At 34.8% G+C, this 26,156-nt stretch overlaps 1 protein-coding gene across 5 annotated transcripts in view; it reads right to left on the bottom strand.

Moving 5' to 3' along the window:
• fwd (phosphatidylinositol 4-kinase beta fwd) overlaps positions 1 to 26,156 on the bottom strand; it is a 47,421-nt gene that overhangs the window by 7,384 nt on the left and 13,881 nt on the right. For 2 of the 5 annotated variants that reach the window (XR_015071270.1, XM_085951552.1), the window contains exons 3-14: positions 22,201 to 22,463; positions 15,375 to 15,605; positions 11,385 to 11,617; positions 10,382 to 10,542; positions 8,746 to 8,939; positions 8,496 to 8,616; positions 8,153 to 8,241; positions 6,177 to 6,350; positions 4,056 to 4,468; positions 2,139 to 2,250; positions 1,676 to 1,817; positions 595 to 775 (exon numbers count right to left, since the gene is read on the bottom strand). Coding sequence is in view for 4 of the 5 variants with exons in the window: in XM_085951552.1 (XP_085807678.1) it covers positions 595 to 775; positions 1,676 to 1,817; positions 2,139 to 2,250; positions 4,056 to 4,468; positions 6,177 to 6,350; positions 8,153 to 8,241; positions 8,496 to 8,616; positions 8,746 to 8,939; positions 10,382 to 10,542; positions 11,385 to 11,617; positions 15,375 to 15,605; positions 22,201 to 22,463 (2,314 nt within the window). In the remaining variant the exon portion in view is untranslated. Of the gene's footprint in view, positions 1 to 455; positions 776 to 1,675; positions 1,818 to 2,138; positions 2,251 to 4,055; positions 4,469 to 6,176; positions 6,351 to 8,152; positions 8,242 to 8,495; positions 8,617 to 8,745; positions 8,940 to 10,381; positions 10,543 to 11,384; positions 11,618 to 15,374; positions 15,606 to 22,200; positions 22,464 to 26,156 lie in introns of those variants that run through there. The other 3 variants (XM_085951566.1, XM_085951543.1, XM_085951558.1) reach the window with 3 other exon arrangements.

The raw sequence follows: 26,156 nt of genomic DNA, 5'->3' as shown, positions 1-26,156 counted from the left end.
AGAAGCTTGCGGCAGACAGAGAGAAGTGGATACGTTTCCTGTAGGTGACGAAGACGCACATACGACTGTAATGCCAATAATAGATCGATTCCAGAGACACAGTATATGAAAACTTGCAATTTAGTTTCAAATGTGGAATACATAAATAATGGTAAGTGGGTTCCTTTCTGGGTGAAGCTGAAACAAAGTTTAATTCTTGACTGTGGAGAAATGTGGGATAAACTTAAAACACATTATTTTCATTAGTTTTGTCACATATGAGATGACATTCCGGAGACTTTGCATTTCTCAGTCATAAAGCAAATCTTGTTTCAAATTGTTAGCTTATGACGCAACTGGCATTGACAGAATGATTGTTGGTATATAGTCATATTATTATCCGATGCTTCTCGATATTGTTAGAGCTAGCGCACGAGACTTATGCATTGCCGGTGTATAGATGTTTTTGTGTGGAACAATGTTATACTACAGTAACTACACTTCACTAACACATCCTTCTGACAGAGACAATGCAAAAGTGTCGTATAACCGCTATACCATTTAACTCTGCACAATAGCAAAGTAGTGACACTAAGAGGTTGTACAAAACTAAACTAGAGTATTCCATTGGTGATGTACTGAAACCGGTCGTAGAGTCGGGTGGAGATTGAGGTGAGGGCGGAGTGAACCAACTGATCCACCAGCGCGGCGAGCTGGGCCTCCGTTCGGCCGACGTGCAGGCGAGCTCCAAGTCCGCGCACCGCCCCCGCGCCTCTCAAGCATGCCAACTGACCACCTGAACATAAATCACATATTTTATATACATTCATAAACAAAATCTAACTCACCAACATTCTATTCTAATTCTAATTGTTACAGCAAGGTTTAGCAAGGTTAAATGATAATCTCAAAGAATTTGGACACTATATAGAAGGAGTCTGATACGCATTCCATGTTTGGAATTTTACGATTGTACTTGTGGTTGCATTGGTAACAAGTTCATTATTTTCTTCAGCTATTGGCAGCCTCGAAAACAAAATAGCAGCTTACGTTCTGGTTTGAAGTCTGTTGCTTTGTTAACATAGCCTACATACACATTTCTCGGTGGTTTACATGATTATTCATCTTAACCGGATCACTGCCAGAGATGAGATTTTTTTTTTTAAAACTGCTTTTCTCATACAAAAAATAATAATCGGTTAGTTAGTTATGATTTATTTTTAATGTAATTTAAAATAACAATCAATTTTCACAATTCTTTTTGGCAAATTATATTCAGGTGTCAGGTACCTAGTGCCATTTTTACGGTAGTCAACAGGTTAAAAACAATAATAAATGTATTGCTTTTGTCTGCCTACATAAAATTGAAGATTGAGTATCTTTCCACAGATATTTATAGCTAAATTTAATATTCAAATGAACCTGCTTCTTCCATCAGTAAACCAAAGTCCTTTTTTTGCTTCAATTTCATTCATTTAGACTCCACTCCATCTATATAAAAGAATTTTACAACATCTTTGGATAATTGAGATATTAATTAAAATAAAACAAAATACATAAGTACCTAATACACAAAATAAATTGATGAAAATAATCATAACCGATGTCGTTCGCTTAGAAAGAAATTGTATAAGTTTTTTTAATGTTGATACAGATTGTTATAAACTAAGATAGGTAATTGAAAGAAATTGCTTACCGGGTCGCATGACTTCTACTATATGCAGTAACCTGTCCTGATGTTTACGTGCGGCAACCAATCCTTGCAGCATCAGGATCTTGAAGTACGAGAACATATCTGATTCCTCGCCGTCCATAACTTCCACTATTTCACTTGTCAACTGTAAATAAAATAGCATTCATTTCATTTAAATAGTGTTATAAATATTCTAAATTAGGTATAAGGTGTGCATTTCTAGTTAACCATACTAAAGGTAGTTCTGTAATCACTATAAGTGGTACAATACAAATACATATTTCATAATTTTAACTGTAACATTTTGGTTTCACCACCATAATCTAGTCTTGATAAAGAAAATATAGTCAATATGTATGTACATATATCTAATTTTCTTCAATAACAATGTATCGAATACATTACAAACAAATTTATTCCTGTTTAAAAGGATGAGAAATATGTTCTACAAAAACTAATAAAATACCTTGAATGGCGACGTCTCAAAACCGAGGTTTTTAGGAGATATAGACAGAATAAATGCAAAGTCAATGTGTATCAGATGTCCTTCCACATCCAAGAGTATATTTCCATTATGCCTGCAAATAATTAATAAAAAACATGTCATTTCAAGTGAGATTTTATTTTAAATACTATGTTTTTTATTTATAAAATAGAAACACTTCTGGTTTTAGTATTTAGGTATTCAGAGTTCACAGAGATTAATCAACAATAACAGAGAATACTTCAAACGATGCACGAAAACAGATTAACAAGATAAGATGACTCGCTCGACCAAGTAACCAGATGAACGTGCCAAAGGATTAGTTCAATTCAGGTAGGTATCACATTTGACAACTAGAAACCACATTTTTCACTAGAAACGAATCTCGATAGTGTATGGTGCTTAGTTTCAAAATAGAGGACCTGTATGATCAAGAGTCAGTGCTATTCAGACTAAGCTGACTGGCTGTAAGACTGAGATATAAAAATTACGGAGTTAACATAGAGTTAAATCCTAATTCGTCTACATAACGCTTGCGGCATCCAGTCAATGGGCAGCGACATCTATGGGTCTCTTTTCGAAGTCATGCCGCTACAAACTCTTTATCCCAGAATATTAAGGCCATGCATTAGTTGAGGCACGGTCTAAAAAGATCGTTGCTAGGCGATGTGCGGATTGCGGGTCGCGGGTGCAAAAGACGCCTGTCAAACGAAATATTATTTCTCATATAAATCCAACATACGTCCATTTTATGTTCTGTTTATTATTCTATTAGTAACAATAATAATATATTCATTGACATGTTTTCTTTTTAAAGTAAATGGGTAACGTTTTTAGTCATCTTTACACGATTTTAGAATTAATTGGCCCGTCGCCATCACGCAGCAAAGTGACGTATGTCTGACTCGACGTTCTCTCAAGGAATGCGAAGCGAGTACACAATTTCGTCGCGCGTACAGTTGAAAATTATTTGGCGTTTCACTGATGCGTCACCTTAATATAGACATTCAATTGATAGCTAACCTATGTTGGAAACAGCCAATATGGAGATTGAAAACGAGATCAGTAGGGAAATTGAAACCTTACAAAGTGAATTGGGAGGTATAGTAGTTAATAGGAAACTTATTAACAATCTACAGTATGCCGATGATACAGTGTGGATTGCTAATTGTTTGAAACATTTACATCAAATAATTGTTAGTATGTATGGTTTAAAAATGAACATCAATAAAATTAAACTGTCGAAAATGTGTCAGACACCAAACACAAGTTTTGTTATTAACAGCTAACCAATTGAATGTGTATAAAAATATTTACAAAGAAGGGTTAATAAGAAATTTTAGTACTTTTTTAAGATTTTTTTTAGTAGGTAAGTGGTGTTATTTTTATTTACTCAAATAAATTTATGAAATGTTGTAAAATTTTGGTCATGTAGATCAGTACTTCTCAAACTGGAGCTCCTGCTGGGGAGCCGCGAAATATTTCAGTATTTGAAAATAAAAAACAACATAAAAACGTGATCACTGGACAATACCTGAAACAAATCAGTCAAAATCTCGAGGTCGAAGTTTCACATGATCAAATTTTTTTATCCAAATAATCAACTAATATTTATAAATTATTTATGTAAAAATATGCAATCAGACCCCTCTGATTAAATTGTTTTTGTAGCTGTAGCTGTAATAAATTTGAAGTATCTTTTTTTGTTTTTTTTATTGTTTGCTTTACAAGCAAGTAAATGAAAATGTTCTATTATTTTTAATAAAAATGTACCTATAATAATTAATGATAAATAAAGTACTGTTGCTCACTAAAGACTAAAATATTTGGGGGCCCCGTGGTATGAAAAAGTTTGAGAAGCACTGATTGTAGATAACATTGTTCATATAAAAATCTAACCTGTCTTTGAGTTGCAGGAGATAGGAAGCTAGGGCGTAAGCAGCAGCCGATCTGACGAAGCAGGTCTGCGCCCGCATGAAACGTTCAGCAGTAGGCGTGCCGTGCTCTCTCAGCAGATATTCCCGCAGTGACAGGCCCGACTGTCGTCTAATTTGGTGCAAAGACACAGTGTTCACCAACGGCGATATCAGACCGGAATCGTCCGATAAGCACACGACCCTGCAGGGGTGAAGTTTGAGTGGAACGTGTTCTTGGTCCCAGAGAGCCTGCAGGGCCTGAAGAAGCTGAGAGGCGAGAAGCTCCTGCCGCAGGTCGTCTCCGCACTTGACGATGGCGCCCAACAGTTTCCAGCCTGCCAGTTGCCCATATGGAGAGCTTGCTCTCACTCTGGCTTCTTTTTCACTCCACAATTCCTGCAATCATATTATTCTTATATTATATAAATATTATAATATAAAATTTTGTTTACTCAGATCAATAAAAACCAAATTACTTTGGCAGATTCTTACGCATATAATGTTAATTTACATTTTTCATCAATTTTCACTTTTATTGCCTTCACTTCAAAAATGTAAAATCCGGGTTTCTCTGTTCAATGAATAGGTACACAAGTGAAACACAAAAATTTGCCAGTTTTCCAGACACTGGTTTTCATAACAGACATATTATTATTATGAATAAAACAATATAATATGATTCTTTTGTAAGATAGATATGATAATCTAAATACTTCAGTGCGAAATTGATACGTTGAAGTTCATGGCCGCCATCGTGGCGCTGCGATCTATGTCTCGAAGCGGTCACGCTTCACGTTAAACTTGCCGCACAGTAGGTATTTTATTAATATATATGTGTATCTGGGCCGCCTCACAAAGAGGTTTCTTGGATGTTAGTCACTTGCTTAACCTATTCGGTTCATACTCTGCATCCAAACACACATTGAAAAACACATGCCGGGACTATTTACAATTAAATCCGCGAGACGTCTGTCCAATCGTGTGTTAGATTCATCAGTGGCATGATGTTGATGCCGCTTGACACATTTTCGTATGCCAGATAGTTATTTCACACACAAAATTACTAAAATATGATTTAAAAACTCTATTCTTGCCCTTTTAAAATAAATCATTCCAATGAATATTTAACCCAGCATGAAAATTATAATAAAAATCCACAATGCAATGAAATCATAATATAATATCATGTAATTTTACAGTCGTACGTTTGCATCGCCGGATCGATCTGTGATTAATGTACAGTTTTAGCTCGCATATTATATAGTTTACATGGCAATAAGTGAGTGATGAGTGTGATGACAAATGAATTAAGAATACCAAAGTTGAGTGAAGTTTTATTTTTTTAAATTTCAAGGAGTGCAGTGCACTTGAATGGCATTGAACCAGTCGCAACTGATTGTGGTTAAGTTGATAAAATACTAGACTAGTCATTCAAAAGCTGTGGTTTTGCTTACGCATTTATCGCGGTTTTTAATAGAAGTATATAAATTACTTCAAGAGGCTTATGTGTAAATAAAAAAAACAATGTACGCACATTCACCTGTTACAATCATAATTATGCATTAGTAGATAAACACTATCATATGACGCTCAAACAAAACCACAACATTATTATCTGATTATAAACACTAACACTGTACCTACATTGCAGAGTTCTCACACTGTTTTCTTTGCTCTAACTATTTAACCAGGGAACACAAAAAATAAGGGATGTCCGTTACCTTCTGGGTTATGGTTGTAGGGTATGATTCTTGAGTGTGGAGAAAAATGGGATAAACTTAAAGATGTGTTAAAGAATAATATATGTTTAGGTCAAAGATATTAACACGAATTTTTAATATGCACCTTTATTGCAGTGTAGGTAGAATAAATTTTCAACGACATACAATATGCACTGTAGTTGGCTATATTTACGGACACGTTACAGAATAGGACAAGAATGCCGTAAGGCATGACTGCCGATTTATAGTACCACCAACCATATTTACCTGTTTACAAAAGAACGCAATTTGTATAAGCAGGATCATTTTACAAGAGCGTTATTCACTGCAAATGATTTCATTCCAATTGGGAATCGGGTATTGTAATGCTTGCAACTAATCACCTTGAGTGCCTGTGCACTGGGGTCTTTGGCGTTGCGGAAGGCGTGTGCCCCCGCATGCTCCTCTGCCGCAGCCAGTCTCCTCCTCACATCCGCCGCGGCCAGCAAAACACTTTCCCGAGACGACGCTGATGACCCTGACAACTGGGAGAGGCTATCGGCTGCTCTACACCGATACTGTAATTAAATGGGTACCAATAGTCTGTTAACACCTTTGACTTTTCATACATGAGTTAGTGTTGGTTAATTTCACATAGCTTTAGAGTGGTTTAAGCCATACAGAATTTTGACCTGTAACCACTTTTCTTATACTGGATACAACCTAGCAATTGCCATAAAAGCCGCAGGATTTAAAAAAAAATTCAATCTTAATTCAACGCAGTGATGCAAAATCACAATGATTGATTAGTATGCTTCGGAGGCTTGTTTTCTTCAGATGATAAGTCTTCTTCCTTTAACGCTATGGTGACCATATTATAAAAGATTTAGGTATTACTAATTTTAAAATTTTGCTCCATTGGTTCTACATAGATATAAAGCGGTGTGCAGCTTACTTCATGTATGACCAAATTAAAATGCTTTAATGTCATATACGAGGGTGGGTCAATAAGTCCTTAGAAAAGCCGACAGGTGGCGCGACTAGTACTGTAAGCGGTTTGTTTTCATGCAGCGGCACTACCGATTCAGTATGCTGCGAAGTTTCAATCAGATTGGTCGGGTTGTTGTGTGTTTCTCGTACATTTAAAAAAAAAATTTGCTTGTGGAAAATGGAAAAATGGAAAATGGAGAAAATTGAGTTTAGAGCTGTTATTAAACATTTTAATATAAAAGGGTTAACAGCAAAGGAAATAAAAAATGAGTTGGATTTAGTTCACGGCATATCTGCTCCTTCACTTGCAACTATTTATAACTGGTTAAATGAATTTAAACGTGGTCGTACATCAACAAAGGATGAACCACGCTCAGGACGTCCTGTAGAGGTGACTACACCAGAAATGATCAATAAAATCCACGATATGGTGTTAAGTGACCGAAGATTAAAGTTGAGTGAGATAATTGAGGTTACAGGGATCTCAAAAGGTAGCGTCATTTCTATTTTACATGATAAATTGGGCATGAAAAAAATTTCTGCAAGATGGGTGCCGCGTTTGCTCACAGTCGACAATAAACGCAATAGGGTGGTGGCCTCTAAAGCCCTGTTGTCGCTCATGCAACGCAATCCGGATGAATTTTTTCGTCGCTTTGTGACTGTAGATGAAACATGGATACACCACTATACTCCCGAGACGAAAGAACAGTCAAAGCAGTGGATTGCGAAAGGCGAACCATGTCCAAAGAAGGCGAAAACCGTAAAATCAGCTGGTAAGGTTATGGGTACTGTATTTTGGGATGCACGTGGAAATATTTTCGTTGACTATTTGGAAAAAGGAAAAACAATAACAGGGGATTATTATGCATCTTTATTAGACCAGCTAAAAAACAAAATTGAAGAAAAACGGCCTCATTTAAACAGGAAAAAAATCCTCTTTCATCAGGACAATGCCCGTGTTCACACATGTTTACGATCAATGGCTAAAATTGAAGAATTGAAGTTCGAATTGGTCGACCACCCACCGTATTTGCCAGATTTAGCCCCCAGTGACTTTTTCCTTTTCCCAAACTTAAAAAAATGGCTAAGTGGACAACGTTTTTTTTCAAATGAAGAAGTCATCGATCGGACAAATGCTTATTTTGAGGACCTTCCGAAAACTTATTTTTCTGACGGTTTAAAAAAAATTGAGAAACGTCTAACCAAGTGTATTGAGCTCCAAGGAGATTATGTTGAGAAATAAAAAAAAAATACAAAAATAAAAACTGTTTTAATGCTTTTTTCTAAGGAATTATTGACCCACCCTCGTACTTTATTATTTTGTTCATAAAATATATTTTATGGGCAACTTCAAACAAGTGAGAATATAAAAAATTACATAAAATATTACCTGAAGTGTTAACTCATCATCTTCCTGACTCCAACATCCTTCCGTCTCAGGTTCATCATACGGGGAATACACAGAGAATGTTCGCCATTCTTGAAAAATAAAACAATAGAGTATTTCATAGAACTGCTTAATTATGTTTGAAGCACTTTATTTCAATTTAATCACCAACTAATTTTCCTTTACACTTCGACACATAAAATAATAAAATTTAAAAATAGGTTTTAATAATCACTACCCAATAAACATAACTACTCAAAACCAGAACAACAAATAAACTTATACACAATCAATTCAAAATGTTATACATCATAAATGCGAAGTAGGAAAAAGAATATTATCCTACCTGTAGGTAGAGCTTCTTCACTCCGAGCATGTCTCATGGGAGTGGGTTGTTGAATTAGTCTAGTGGGTAACGGTGCCGCCTCTCCAACTTCCAAGACTTCCACATACAACAGGTACGGAGTCTGAAATAACAGGTTAAATAAGTGTGGTCATATTTTCAAAAAAACCTTTTAAGTTATCAGCTTCCTTCAATTGGTTTATAAGTAACTATTTATATTTTGTTAAACAATTTAAGATAATATGTGGCGTACCTTGTCTTTAGAATTTAAAACGGCAGCAGTTTGCGGTGGCACTCGCAAGACGTAATGCGCCGCCTGATGTAAAGGGAGCCACACCCTGGCCGGCAGGTTGAGGTTCAAGCTCACCAGCTCTGCCCTGAGGCGAGTGTTGCGCAGCTCTTGGGAAGCAATCGGGGTCAGCTTTTTACCGATACTCACAAGGGCATCTGAAAAATATAATTTGCATCACCATCAGCATTACGGATAAAACTGTTTATTACGAGCAATACAATTCTGTGTGCAAAAGGAACAGAGAGATAAGTGGAAAATCAGTACATTTCAGGAGTTAATTGAGTTCTGGACAATTTTGTGCGTGAAACATTTGTTTTGAAAAACTATAGAAAAGCTAATGGCTGCATGCCGTTGACACTCGGTAATTTGGTAACTGACTTTTATGATTTTTCGTGATTGTTCATCTAAACACACATCTGCAACCTATTTTGATCCTCAGACCAGAAATAGTACTCTCAAACTGCCGCAGTTCACAATTCAGTTTTAAAAAACCTAAATAAATCCTATATTTAATAAAAATATATTAATTCCAGAATTTATAATGAAGCAAAACAACAATCAACGGTATTGCCAATGGCTGGCCAAAATAATGATGGTTTTATAAAAAATAAAACTTTTTTATGCTTGTAACACTAATTCAAGGCATTTTTGTCTCACTGTAGTCCAGGCAAATAAATCTTAGATCGCTAGTGTGAACTTGCGAAGAATGAATCCGAAATGCAAAACGACTTCCAGTAAACTATTTATGTATGTAATTATATTAATGGGCTTGGTAACTATTAGTATCAGCTTGATTTTCACCGAATAAGCCAACAAATACTATAGTTTATACATATTTGCAGTGGCGGCTCGTGGATAAGATATCTGGTTGATTTTGTTTGGATTACATTTTACTATTAACATCAAAATTAAATATAAATAATTAATTATATTAATAATTAATTAAAATAAAAAACTTTGCATAAATTGCTTGCAGAAATAAATTTGAACAATGTTAATAAAATATCATTAAAGCTATATTTCTTCCCTCGGCACGCGCGTGGGCTCACATACGAACGCAGATACGGCGATACACTGTCGGGCCTGCAGTACCGATCAAGCTCCCAGCTGCGTGCCCTGCTCCCCGCACCCCTCCTCCGCCCATTCGAGCATATTCGTTTGAAAACGGTACTGCAGTACCATGGTGTATGATAATTATTGGATATATCGGTGCGCGGGCGAGCTCAATTCATGCTTAAAAAATATTGATATTTTCATATAATATACATAAATTTATGTATATTATAATATTACATTTTTCTCAATTTGCTTGGGGGTGCTGCAGTTCCGCAGTGCATATTGACGAGCCGCCATTATATAAATAATAGATAGATAAATTGAAAACTATTTGATGTACAAGTGTGAACAGTTGACACAATGTGATCCACACATTCAACCTAAAGCATGCATACGAAGTGAAGTGGAAGATAAAGTGAGCAAAATAATCTAAGTATATATAAAAGGTACCTACACATCAATCATGATTACTCCCCTTGATACATATCAATAACTTCTGCTCGTATCCAATGCATCTTTAGATAAAAGGTAACAAACTCACCGACAAAATGTAACTGTGGCTGCAGACAGTGGCAGGTAGAAGGTGAGGGGCATCCGCAGTCAAAGGCTCTTCCGCTGAGCAGGTCACCGAGAGCGGGAGGGGGTGGAGGAGGTGGTGGAAGGGGTGGTGCTCGCAGGGCAGAAGCATCAGACCGCGACCTGCTGAAATTTGTTTCATATTTAGTCGAGATAAAAATAATTTACTCACAGGGGTTTTTTTATTGTGAATAATTTTGGCAACCAACTGAAACACAACAGAGAGTGTTAGTTGTATAATATATATTTTTATAGAATTAATCCCACAAATGATCAGTAATCAGAAACAATAATTATTATTGAATCTATAGAACAGCGGAATAAAATGTATTATTATTCAATTTTGTTAGAAAAGTCTTTCCAATCCTCTTAGGAAGACCACGGTTTTGTTGAAAATTCTATCCTGTAGAAACTCCATGCCTTATTTTAGTGTTTCTCAAACTTATAACATGCTAGTACCTCTTTAGCGACCTCCTTAGAGAATCCTTAACTTGTTACTTCTCCAATCACAATCATCAATAGTCTGCGGCGACATTCGATGTATGTACCTAATAAAGATATTTCCGGTCTATATGACTTTTTAACATTATCAACACAACGCATGTTTGAGACTATCAATGCAAACGTCGAGACGATCCGATTGGTATCTGAATCATTGTGTGTAGTAGTGATTTATAATAGACGACTGTTCACAACAGTGCGGTTTGAGAACACTTTTCATGTAATTTGGCCATTAATGAAAAGCATTATGTAAATTATGTAATTTGATGTCAATAAACATTATGTAAACTCCACTTAATAACTACACAAATAAACAAGGTTTTCTTCTTCTCTACTGTTACTACTAGACGGGTCTTTCATGTTTCTTGATATTGATGACTGACATATAATCCAATATCATTGTGTAATATCATGTTCTTGTATTGAGTCTTGAACATCATCAAGTTTGACGCCATAATTTTTATTACCTGTGATGGTGTGTAGCGTGTGTGACAGGCCTAACTTTAGGGGGTCGTGTGGGTGCTCTGAGAAGTTCCGTCCTCAGTCTAGACCCTCGACTTCTTCTTCCGGTGGGAGCGGGATTTGACTGTGCCGTGTCGGTGGAACTACCACCCGCCCCATACGCTCCCAACAGCCATGCTAACCGCAGAGAGAAATCTGCACTTGCACGACACCGCTGTATCAAATACGGTTTCAACACCTGGAATTAAAATAATTACAATTTTAAATTACTGTCCTCCGTAGCTGAGTGGTATTGATCAATTTATTTCATTTTATCCAAAGAGTATGTACTATAGTATAGTTGGCAACTTTTTTAGAGAGATGAGTCAAATTTGAGTGCCATGTGTAGATATATTTTAAATACTTGGTTGATGATGACTTGATTTTAAGTTATATTTTTTTAAAAACAGAATTAAATATACAATCCAAAATATCTTGCCATTCTTGACATTATAAATGTTCATAACTTTACGGAAAATAAACCACACACAACTCAGATGCATTTCTTAAAACTAAAGTCGTGCTGTATGAATATGGTAGTTTTATTTCCATTATCAATATTTCTGAAAACCCTCACGCGTGCACATAAGAGACATTATTTGACGATCCCTGAACTAACACTTGATGGTTAATATTTCATACTTGGGCAGCATTAAAATATGATAGCATTATTTATAGCTGCCATCTTTGGCAGTTGTCGTTTCAGTAATATATATATATTAAGTGATTTTTGTGGTTGTATACTAAATAACTTTCATTCGGTTTATTTGTCTGCCTTTATACGTACAATTAATAATTGACAAGGTCTGCCATAATATATGGTTCATTTGCAATAAAATTATAATGTTTTGGTTCCAGTACAAGTTGTGTGTTAAACTGTCATGTATATAGTAATAAATTAAACAAAAACATTCATTCATAATAAATGCAAGTTTCAGCGTATATCTTAAAAATAGCTGCTCATTTAATAATTCATGGAATTAACTGTTTGGGTGAATTAAAATTACCATGTTAAATTAGTTTGTTTCTGTGTAAGGGTGATAATTGTATGCAGATTATTACAAATGAATCAACACTACGAAATTACTTATAGTCAATGAAAAAAGAATGGCGGCTTGCGTTCCGATTTGAAGTCTGTCGCTTTATTTACATAACCTACGTACACATTTCTTGGTATTTTATGAGATTATTCATCTTAAAAATAATGGTCAATGCATTGCTTTCGGCCACCTAATTCAAATGTACGCTTTGATATGGTACGTAATAACATGTGAGATGTGTCGAATTTAATTATACACTATCCAATCCTATGAATTGAAATATTGAAGGCTTATTTTGACAATATTGACACATACAGTACAAAATATTTATGGTGATAGGCGGCGGCTTGGAGAACTACATCCCCTCCTCTCGTTTTTCAGTACTTTCAATACTTCGAAATCGAAAACCATAGACAAGATACAATACGAGCGCCACCACCTGGTCTCACGTTAAAAATTTCGCAGTCCAGTATCATGTATGTAGGTAATTAACTAATTGAATCTGGAATTATTGTGGAATGTCGCAGTAAAAATGTGAAGTTCTATTCAAATGAAAATACAATGTGAAGTCACTTGAAGCTAACTTAATCAATAGACAAGAGGTCCTATGTTTGCTTCAATTGCATACATTAAGGCCCCATCTCTATATATAAGAATGTTTTTTAAGATCTTTGCTTGTAGCTAATATAAAGGTTAATCCTTTTATTCAGCTTAACTTTCATATAATTTAGTCTATTAGAGTGGGTTTTCTTCAGTGTATTTAACCTTTGCAACCCAAAAACTCGTAGAAATATCAAATCTACGAATCTGTCATTTATTGGCGAGATCAAGATAATAATGTAAATTGGTTTTAGATTGAAAATACACATTTCATTGCCTCAAATATTGGTCAAAGACTAAATGTTTATTTGCATATCACAAAGTATTGACTTTATCAGTCAATAAATTGCATGCAACTCAGCAATTCCATAACACTGAGTTATTGGATAGTAAAAATAATGTCAGATGTCATATGAACCAACTTTACAAATATTATCATGACGTCATTATTAGTTTCAGTGTAATTATTACATTTAGTTAATAGACTTTGGACACAGAATTATTTGAACAAAAAAAACCCAAATATTGAGATTAGGAATTAAGTAATTAGTCACCATAACAGAATTTAATGAATGTATTACATCATCTTGATTATTTCTAATTTCAATAGAGTGCTGTAATACTTATAAGGCATTATCATTATTTTTAATTGGCTCTACATTCCGATGTGGATCTTGGCCGCTTCACGAAGAGTTTTCGTAACGGATTTTTGTTCGTAACTTCTGAGATAAATCAAGTTCAAACATTTTGGGAATTCATTACCTTATTCTAGGATTATTATGAGCCTTGCAATTTTGATCTATATAATAATATTTATATAATAATGTTGGCACATCAACAAGTAATGTAGTTTATTTTTTTTTTACACAAAAATGTGCCTTTGACTAATTTGTATTTAATATTTACGCAATTTCGTTAAAAGTAAGGTCATTATTTTGCCCATTTCTAGAGCCGGTCTTCTGGTCTTTGGCATAATAAAATTTATCCATGCACCTAAGTCGAATTAGCTAAAAAGACTCATTCGTGCCATTCATTCACTTGGAACGATATTGCATTGAGATTTTGAAGGGAAAAATCAACCATTCCCATAACCAGATTACGTGAGTCTTTTTCAAATTAACGATAAGGAAACCCGCGTGACCTCGTCGTATCACTTGATTTGTATTTCATCACCTACAGCTTGCCGCGTGAGAGAAAAAGATGTGAATCCCCAGCGCCTTGAAGCGTACTGCCCCCTAACCGTTGCACAATGGCATCTTTGCACAGTAGAAGAATAGAGTGACGATGAGTGCAATAAGTGCCCAAAAGAAGACCAAACATCATTATCATGAAGAATTTCTTTATGATGTTAAAAGACTGTCCTCAGTCAAATATAATGCGTTTGTTCAAGTCGAAGAATGATAATGGTAGTTTTGATACTGAACAGTAGATTACAGCCTACTTAAAGATGGATATGCCTGACTTATTTGATATATCTAAACGATATAAGATTTCGTGTCTGGAAACTTGTACGTATGCAATTCGCCGTATTACACTTTACCGTGAAATGTTGTATCCGAAATATATGGCCGTATATTAAAGACCGTCCAACCTCTTAAGGTCTTATAGTACTGACATAAAATTCATATCTAAATAAAACACGGTTCTTGTCGATTTACGTTTACACTTTACAGGAACCCAGCAGCAAATAAATTTTGAAAATAGTCAATATACAGTAGGCGCTCGGTAATTCGGCGTTCACCAATCCGGCACGTCCAATAGTCCGGCATTTTGCAACTCAGCTCTCCTGCTCTTATAATCCGGCAGGTTTCACATTAAACTGCCAGATTACAGAGCGGAGAGCCGTTCGCTCGGCAGTTCAGTGACCGACCTAGACAGATTATTTATTATTTCCCCTAGAAATCCAACAATCCGGCATACGTGAAAAAATATGGTTGCTGGATAACCGAGCACCGATTGTACTAGATTATTTGTTACGTTAGGTTAGGTTAGCTTTTCATTCTCGAATTCATGAATTTTGCGAAAATCGGCTATGAAAATTGAATTAATGTTCATATTGAATCTAATAAAATCGAAGACCGTATAGTATACAGTCATCAGTCGATAAAAAAGCTCACGTCGAACTGTGCCACAGTGAAATGTTTTACATACAATTTACATGTAACCATAAGACTTATTGGGAGAAAAAGCATTGTAAAACTAAAAAGCTTGCGTGTCTTGATTCAATTACTCTACCTTCTGTAACTCACATCCTAGGATATGATATAAAGATGAAAAATCTAATAAAGCATCAGACCAGATTATTATGTATCTCACCTCAGCGACGTCATCAATCTCTATGTACATGGTGGCCAACTGGGGCAGGTAAAAATCGACGTCTTCGTTAGGAAAACTGAAAAGTTTGTTGGCCAGGTAGCTCTGCACGCCGGGCTCCTTGGAGTTGAAGAGGTAGCCGATGGCCATGTGCATGTCGAAGAGTTTGCTCTCGAACAGCCGCAGCAGGAAGTCCTTTGACCGGGCACAGCTTTTCTCTGCCGCCGTTGCTACCTGCTCAACGGAAAATTAACAATAATCAATCAAATTAAAATTACAAAACTCACAGTAAGGTTATCATAATGACAGATAATTAATATCAATTAAAGTAAAACAAAGTAATACACTATTATCTTTTACAGTGTTAACCGTCAATTCAAGGTGGAAATGTATTATATTAGTTCATTTAACATCCAAGTTCTTGGAAAGTGGACCATAACGGGAATGGGACAACTGGACGCCAGGACATTTGGACGCCGCACTGTCATAGACACGTATACGTAGACGAGGAATTTTAATCAGTTTCTATCGACTACTTAGTAGTTTTAATTCATTTTACTCTATAATATAATATAATGTTTTTTTTATTACGGATTGAGAATTACCATACCTAAGGCTTTATATAAAATAAAAAACCCTTTTTTCATTGGAACTTAAACATATCCACGATGTGCATATTTAAATTTTCATCAACTATTAAATCATAATATAATAATTTAAATATAAATAATAATATTAAATATATTTTTAAAAGTACGTATAAGTACCTAATGTCTATTTAATTTCGAATTGCGTGGTGCCCAGTTGTCCCGGCGCCAAATCGTTCTAGACCCGACCATAACGCAAAATGCTATATAATGGATTATTTATTTCTATATAAATCCACACGAATTCCATAAAATCGGTAAAATTTCAAAATCACATTTTTATTACAAATCCTTTGACGTTAACTGTCAGATGAGTAGTTCTTGTCAGGTGTTTATTTGTCGCATATTATGATGCGGGTGTTCATGACTTGTTATTGTTCTACATCCGGTCCAAATATTTCTATCTCCAATAGTTTCTTTTACCAAAATTTTTAATTGATGATATGATATCAAAAATATATCTGGGTATTTAAACATATCGCACCGTGAGTGTAAAACCAAGGCATCTGCAAATTTTTCAATTTCGAGATTAAATGCAAAACAACTGCAAAAGTCGTGAACTTGATAATGTAAAAGTGAAGTAACTGAAAGAACATGCAATATAATGTAGATATAAACCAAATATTATGTTTTTTTTTAGACTTTTACTCTATATCTCATAACGAAGCGAAGACTTCAAACCCTAATATATCCAAAATATGTCTTTTGCAGATGCCTTGGTTTTACACTCACGGTGCGATATATATATACATTTTGACCGTATATCAAATCACTACTATCATTATATCATTATTATAATGTTACAGTAAAAGTCGGTATAACAAATAGCCATATAATAAGATATGAAATAATATGAACTTGGATACAGGTATCAGTGGCGTACGTTTCACAAATGCTATGGATGCAGTGCATCCCTAAATTACTTAAAGTTATAAAATATTCTAAAAATTTTAGTAAACATATTAATAGATAAATATTTACTACACATATTCTTATTTCGCTGTGATCGCTTCATTACTTGAGTTATCGGTGTAGGCAAGACATGCACAAGATCCATCATCTTGGTGTGACGCGAACGTATCTCAATCTGCGCTTCCCTCAAACCATACTGCATATTAAGTGTACCTAATAATAAGTAGGTACCAATAACAAGTATCTCCACATTCACAAAAAAAAAAAATTGCACAGCATACTACCACGGATCGACGGCATGAGTGAAAGAATTAATGCACAAACAATAGCGCAATAATCGTCTTGCCGGCTTTAAATTTTCAGTTTTAAATCTTCAATAAGACCAAGGAAAGTGCATTTTTGTATTTGCTATCAACTGCAGATACAGATTTACAACATTTAAAATAATTTAACTATATGCAGACGATTATTATTGAAACACTTCAATGTATGGTCAATCATTCATAGTTAGATTGGTTAGCAGTTACTAACCGCTAGTCTGTCTAGTATAATAAATATATACTTTCTTACCACATAAATTCCACATAGATATGTATATGGATAGCCAGTTCAAGTAAGGCTTACTTTAATCGATAACTAATAAATAAAAAGTGCATATTGTCAGGTATCAGCAAAACCACCGCACGCCACTGGTACGTATATAAATCATATTCTACAATAATGTTAGCAGCAAACGAGTGATAGATTTTATTTTACTTTAATTGATATCTTTTCACCAAACATAATAACAGTTAACACCAATAAAGTGATAGATAATAATAAAACAAAAAATAATTATTTCAGATACGAATTATTTTGTTTATTGCCATAGTAACCTATTGGTTATGTCACAGCATCAAATTAGACCACAAAACGAAGATCAAATTCGGGCTCTAATGTTCATAATAGAGAATCACCTTTATCAGTGGCGAGGGGTGGAGGTAGGCTGCTAATATTCAACACAAATAGTGCACACTTAACTTTGTCAGTCATACTTATTTGTTTTCATTGAACTAAGAATACAATTACAGATGGTGCTGGTTAGTTTTTTAAATTCAATTAAACCTTCCCTAAACCAAACCATAATAGTTTAGGTATGCTATGGGCGATTCGACAAAAATAGTGCACACTTTCTCAGTTATACTTATTTGTTTTCGTTGAATTAAGAATACGTATTACAGATAGTGTCAGTTAGTTTTTTTTAAATTCATAAAGCCCTGTCTATAACAAACCATAATGGATAAAAAATATAAAATATGTAAAATTATGTATGGTTTAATGGCATAATTTTAGATATTTTATAAATAAATGAATATTTTTCGACTATTATCTACTGTAGCTTGGTTTAGGCAGGGCTAAATTGATTTTTAAAAACAAACTGAACACTATGTACACATTGTAGTCTTAGTTCAATGAGAACAAATACGTTTGACAAAGTTTTTTTTTTTTTTTTTTTTTTTTTTTTTCCGACCATGTCCGATCCTGATAGGATCATATGGGCCTCCACAGAGTGGAGGTTTGTATTGACAGATTTTGTTTTTCACGAGAAATGGATGTCAGCCACTTGCTCAACCTATTAGGTCCATACCCTGACACACACAAATTGAAAAACAATTTTTGTACTTGCCAGACCCAGGATTCGAACCCGGGACCCACGGCTTTGTAGTCCAACGCTTATGCCGCGCGGCCACCGTGGGCACTATTTATTTCGGATCTTAACAGCCTACCTCCATCCTTTGCCACTGACCTCTATGACCTCTCTTCACCCCATACCAACAAACCCACCGAAAACATAACTAGGAACACGGGTATCTCATCAATATTAAAACAAAATGTAGTCTTCAGACAGTTACTACCTCAATGGCCTCTAATTCATAAGATTAAAGCTACCTATAGAGGTAGGAATAATAAATAATTATATTAGATGTTGGCAGAAAGAAAAAAGGCAGACCTTGAATTAATATGATAAATATATATTACTCAGAGAATGTAAATGACTTTGTTGATAACCAATATAATAAAATTAATTGACTATAATATTATTATAATGGAATGACATTTTTGTCAAGTATAAAGTTCATAACAATTTAATATTGAGATTATTAATATCAATCGCTAATCACAATACAAAACCGCAACTGACAATTTCATACAGATAATACGGTTAATGACAAACTGTGAATAGATTTAAAAAACGTACTCTTTGGAGGAATCGGTTATTAGCCGCTCAATCCGTTAGATCCATAATTCAAATACAATATTATGTTGATTGAAATAAAACCCTTTTTTTATCATGTCCGGAAATTTGTACATATGCAGTTCGCCATGTCACACTTCACCGTGAAATTTTATATCGGAAATATATGGTCGAATATTAAAGACCATCCAACCTCTTTGGGTCGTATAGTACTGACATAAAATTTATGTCTAAATAAAACGTGGTTCTTGTCGGTTTACAGGAACCCACCGACAAACAAATTTTGAAAATAGCTGATATACCGGATTATTTGTTGATTGAAATAAAACTATTTTTTATCATGTCCGGAAATTTGTACGTATGCAGTTCGCCATGTCACACTTTACAGTGAAATTTTGTATCGGAAATAATATGACCGTATATTAAAGAGCGTCCAACCTCTTTGGGTCGTATACTACTGACATAAAATTCATATCTAAATTAAACACAGTTCTTGTCGGTTTACACTTTACAGGAAGCCAGCAGCAAACAAATTTTGAAAATAGCCGATATATATACTGGATTATTTGTTAGGTTAAGTTAGGTTAGGTTAGGTAAAATATTCAATTGAACATATCAAATTTAATATCTGATAACAATAATGATAGCGTTATTATCAGATATTTGAAACCAATCAACATCAAACTAATGTTCATATTGAATCTAATAAAATTAATGCGTAATTTTTTCATCTGGGTGCTAATAGAGATGACCATATAATATACGATCATCTCATTCCGGTAAGAAAGCTCATGGCGAACTGTGTTACGGTGAAACGTAATACGTACAATTGACATGTAACCTTTTTTATATAACCCAGCCAGTATATTTGTATCCAGTGACACCATGGTTTGAAAAAGCGTTCTATAAGTTTCGGTTTTGTAAGTTGTAGGTCAATGTTATGTGAAAAATTAGTTATAGGACAGCGATGGCGAACCTATGGCATGCGCGGCGATTTTACTGGCACACGAAAGATTGTCAGATGAAATCATTTTTATAAAATAAATTAGCATTTTTTATAAGATAATTTTGGCTATTCTTCATCACACTTGCAATATTGCGCTTGAGTCAGCCAGACGGTCGTCGTTGTAATAATATGAACAAGCATTTAGTTTACATGGTTTGTCACCAGTAAATGTTTTTGGGTGGTCATAGGTTCAAATTGTTGTAAATGTATGACAGTTGCATTTAAATAGATATACACTGGAGCGTTTTTAAGTAAATTTCTAATAAAATGTAAGATGTAAATCGCTTTTCATCAGTTAGCATGGTATTTTGGGTGGTTATACCTTCTACTTGTAAATTCAGAAATATCGTATTTGTTGCGGTTTTTCATGAAAAACGTTGAATCGTGTGTTTTGTGCGAACAAAATCATATTAACAAATTCATGTTGCTGTCGAGACAAATTTGTATGTGCGATCGGGCTAAGTGTCGAGAAAACAGATACAGTAAGGAGAGACCTTCATTCAGCAATGGACCGAGGGTGGCTAAGGTGATGATGACATTCAAGCATTATAACAATATTCTAAAGACTACATATTTATTTTTGTTCTCTCTAATTATTTAAAATGTGATTAAATACAATACCTATACAATTATCATCAAATGACAATGAGTGGTCACAGCAAGGTGACTTTTAAACGGCTTAAACCAGAAGCCCACAAAGAGATATAAAATCTTCATAATTGGGCAAATATTTACGAAATGAACACATATGTTCGAGTACTGAAATATTGAAACATAATCTTCGGGCAAATAACAAGCATAGTGTATATTTACCGATCGTTTGTGTAATAATATGACATGCCGTATTAGCGATAAAATATTGACCAGATGTTTTTTTAACAGCAAACACTACAAGCGTGATGATGACAATACACCGTTTCAAAACACGATTGGATTGTTATAATATAATAATAAATTATTCCAACACTACATTGCCTACTGATGTTATAACATCGATAAGTCAATTTTTTTAACACTTTCGCTATGTTCAATTACACGTATGTCCAAGATAACTCAACCAAAATGCCGTGTTCCGAAAACTTGTACGTATGCAGTTCGCCGTATCACACTTCACTGTAAAATGTTGTATCGGAAATATATGGCCGTATATTAAAGACCGTCCAACCTCTTTGGGTCGTATACTACCGACATAAAATTCATGTATAAATAAAACACAGCTCTTGTCGATTTACACTTTACAGGAAGCCTGCAGCAAACAAATTTTGAAAATAACCGATATACTGGATTATTTGTTAGTTTAGGTTAGGTTTTCATTCTTGAATTCATTAATTTTGCCAAAATCAGTTACCTATGAAAATTGAATTAATGTTCATATTGAATCTAATAAAATTGGAGACCGTATAGACGGTCACGTGCCACGGTGGAATGTTTTACGTACAATTTACATGTAACCCAAAAATGCAATGTAATCTAATATTGCAGGGCCCATAAATGTGACGGGGTGGAAAAGGTCCATGGAATCTATGTTTGTCACTGTTCAGGTTTCCGTTGAATAGCAGACATCGCTTACACTTATTGGTACAATTGATCTGATATCCTCGCCAATCAATTCCGGATGGAAATGAAAATAATAAATGTTTCAAATTTATGATTGTTGAGTAACTTTTACGACCGTTTTTAGTATGAAAAATAAGTACAGCAATATAATATGGCAATTGTATCCATTTGATAACCATAAAAATATATTCTCACGGGCTGGGACGATATAGCACTGGCCATCTAGACATTGCTGACTTGATGATACCATCTGGACACCAGGACAACTGCCATCTTGGTGCCTCTTAAGATTAATGAAATGAGTGAAGACATACATGTACCTATGTTACTTATTGAAACACCAAGTAGTGAACGGAGGCCTGATATAAAGTACATACTAGAGCCGTTTTCTAGCTGTCTTGGTGTAGACACCAAGTCATTTTGGACCGTGTTCTCATTTGTGAGTAATTTGTTTTTATATCTAATTCTTACCTCTGGTTTACTCTCTTCGCTGGTCTCCACTTTAGCACTAGACGCATCGCTGTCACCTTCCAGTATCTCTTCGGACTTGTCGGTACTGTCCACTTCATCCTTGGGCTTCTGGCACTGGTCGTGGAGGGAGTCGTCATCGTTTGTGTCGGGCGCCCCCGAGTCCAGGCTCTCTCGGGAGCGCGCAGCGACGGGTGGGTCTGTAGGATCTCCACCATTCCCAAAATTGCTGCTCACCGGACATATTATGCCTGAATCGTCAGAACCTGCCATCAAACCAAGATTTTTAATCAATTTAAAGATATAATAAAAAATATTTTTGAAAGAAAAATTCTCCACCTATTTCAGTCCAATCACGGAGAGAAGCATTCAGGGAGAAGATACATTGCTGAGTTTTACAGTTTGTATGAAGTTTGCATGATAGTTAAATCAAATATGATTGGGAGACTGTGCAGGCTAGGTCATGTGCACCGTATGAACAATGAACTGACAAAATGAGTAATGTCAAGCAGACGCAGAAGAGGTAGGCCAAAATTAGCTAGCTAGATGGAGCTTGAGGTGCCGAACTAGAAAGCCGTCACAATGGATAAGGAGAGGTGGGGGGATATTTCAGAAGAAACCAGGACCCACACGAGATTGTCGTACTACCGATGTGATAATTTTTGAACATACATAATTTGGAAATACCTCAGAAACTACAGGACTCAAACCTGTATCCATCGGATTCCGGCCAATGTGCTTTACCAATTTAGCCACCTACATCCTACCTAATTAGGTCATAATTAACTAATAGTCATACAACTGAAGCACTTTTTTTCCAATATTATGGTAAAGCACATTGGCCAGAATCCGGTGTATACAAGTTTGAGTACCTACTGTTCGGTGTCATATTTTTTTCAAGATTTTTTCTGTTTCGAGGCCCATTTCTAATAAAATTTTATAATCATGAAATGCTCTCATACTTAGATGTGTTTTTTATCGGATCCTCTCCATCTTTCGCAAGTTCTGCTGGGGAGACAACGGCCCGCGAGTCTTCCGCATAACACGATGCGTACAATTCTAGTTTCGATCACGCTTTTCACGTATTCATTAGATTTTTTAAATCTTCTTCCCCGTCCACAACTTATTCAACAATTTCTCGGATCAGTTTAATTTACATATGACGCCTGAAGGCTTGGCAACATATATTTTGTTTTGACTACGTCATTATTAGTATGAGACACTTTTATAAATTCGTGTTTTACTGTCTTTTCTCATGTTTTCGTAAACAATAAATTAAAATATGAAGGTCACTATTATAATACTGAAAAAATTTTCATGCAAATTGGATTATGTTCTTCTGAAATCCTTTTGTATTGAAAAGTATTTGAACACTAGACATTGCATAATCTAAAATATGTTAACTTTCTAGTAGTCAAAATTTGGTGCCCAGTGAACTGCTCTAGAAAATTTATGTAACACAACCATACTTAACACACAAATAGTAGATAACTCTATCTATAATCTGGTGGGAGTGCTATCACTTTCCAAAAGTAAAAATGTTTCATATCAAATTTTAATTGCCTGCAAATGTGCCAATGAAAGAATGGGCACATATTAATTCACCAATACAAATAACAATATCATACTATTTATTGCCTTGTCAATAGAATTCTATAGTGTATCATACTTAAAAGTCAATTGAATTTAAAAATATATAAAGAATGAAATATGAAATTGTTACTATATTTTATTAATATTGTTTTCTTTCATGCAATATGTAGGGTAAATAAGATCAGTGACGATGGTTAGAGGTAGGCTGTGGAGATTCGACATAAATTGTGCACACTAAACTTTGTCAGTCATACTTATTTGTTTTCAATGAAATAAGAATACAAATTCAATTGCAGATGGTTTTAAAAATTCCATTAAACCCAGCATAAACTAAACCATAATAGAAAGAAGAATATTTTTTATCTGATATCTCTTATGGTTTGTGTTTAGTGTGGACAGTTTATGTTGGATCTCCATAGCCTATTTCCATCATATCAGAGGCTTCTCGTAAAATGGATTGAAAGTAGTGTAACCTTAGGACGTACGGTACTGACAGAGAGCCACGAGATTTTATTTTGAGATGTTAGTGCAGTTTTGGCGAACCTTTTACGTATGGGTGCCAAAATTTCCCAAATATAATTTTTTGACTGTCTGACGTGCCGATCAGTTTTTCATAGGGAAAAATGAAAAAATAGTTATAAGAATTCTATTAAAAAACGTTCAAAAATTGTAATTAAGTTCTTGAGTGTTACTTAGTTTGGTTCTTTACGCACAAATTGACACCAGAATTGCTCCGATCAGATGAGGCAATCTCTTAATACAGTGGTCCATTGTAAAATGATTGTAAATCGATCAAAATCAGAGGTTCACAACGTGGCTTCCCCCGCCGCCTGATAAGGTCAGTGTGATAATATTTTCTGTGACGTATAAAACCCACGGTCCGACTTATGCAATTTAAATTAAATGTAATGCTTATTCTTAAAGAGTATCTGCCAGCTATTTTTTATACAATGCGATCTGTCATTTATGCATGAATTTCGTTGTTTCCTTGTGCGCATCGATTGGTAAATATTATTAAAAACCGAAGAAAACACACATGGCCATGCCATCATTATTTTTTTAATATTACATAATATATGTTAATTTATAAAACGTTTTTTGTAAAAATGAATATATTTTAAATTAGTAAGTACTTATATCTTTTTTTTCTCTTCAACTTAAAACATTTGCGTGCCATAGGTTCGCCATCACTGGATTAGTGTATTAAAAAACAGAAGTGGTCAATATTTATTTACGCAAAGAGTTCGCGAAGAAAAAAATGGCAGTGTTTTTACATGACATTGTTATTGTCCAGGAAAGGTTTTCTTTCCTTGAGTGATGCGTGTAGCAGGCTGCTTACTAACTTCACACACAGCCGCAATCTATTTTTTTTTATCAAGACAGATCTTTACCACCTATGAGAATTTAAGAGAAACTTTTTCACCAACCCATGTTAAAACAAATTAATTATAAATCAGTCCATATCTCTTAGTATTCTTACAGTAGATACTTTCAAGTTTATTTCACTAAGGGTCCGTCTTTTTTAATCACAGGCGAATCAGGTCAGCCTAAACATAACCCAAGAGTGGCTTAATAAATTAATATTCTGTATATTTATTTAATACATACTTGTCAATTTAAAAAAAAATATTTGATGCTCTCTACTTAGTGGAGTATATGGGTGTGCATGGAGTGGAGGTTATAGCAACGGATGTTTTACAGATTGTTTACCTATCTCCCACTCCATTGGGTCCTAGCATTATATCAAACAAACATTGAAAAACAACATGCATTTATTTCGTTGACTTTATAGATGACAGTTCTACTAACCCAGTAACTGTGGAGGCAAATTAGCAATGGGTTACAAATTGAACCCATATACGGAAAACGAGCGTTATCGTGATAACGCTGTTTTTTGGTAAATCAGTTTAAATTACGCGTTATACACCTATGCATGCACTCGCCGAATATTACTTTGATATTCTAACAATAGGTGGCAGTAGACAGTCAAAACTGACCGCACGGGGTATGCTGTTTATCCGTACACCATAATATCTATGCCGTACACGACATACACACAATTTATGCTTGTGGATGGTCGCGTCATTTTGAATTTGTTTTTACTCTTCAGAGTGTAAAAGCTGAATCTATTTGTTCAAAAAAGGCGTGTCATTAATGAAACTAATTATTAGGTAAGTACGTCAAAAAGGAATATTGGTCGAAGTCAAACTTTAAACGGAAAGATTATTAAGAAAATATACTTTGCTGTATGTGGGTAAGTAAGTGCTGTCAAAAATTCTGCAATACAATATTTTCAGCCTTTGAACAAACTAATTTATTTTCCATGTTTTGGATGCGAAGAAAATGGAAGAGATTCTGTTTTGTTT

The sequence above is a fragment of the Rhyacophila brunnea genome, unplaced genomic scaffold, assembly GCF_057557595.1.
Source record: "Rhyacophila brunnea isolate RB1 unplaced genomic scaffold, BYU_Rbru_1.0 scaffold_10, whole genome shotgun sequence".
Taxonomy (NCBI): domain Eukaryota; kingdom Metazoa; phylum Arthropoda; class Insecta; order Trichoptera; family Rhyacophilidae; genus Rhyacophila; species Rhyacophila brunnea.
The sequence above is the reverse complement of the archived record's forward strand: the minus strand, read 5'-3'. Positions and strand labels throughout refer to the sequence as shown.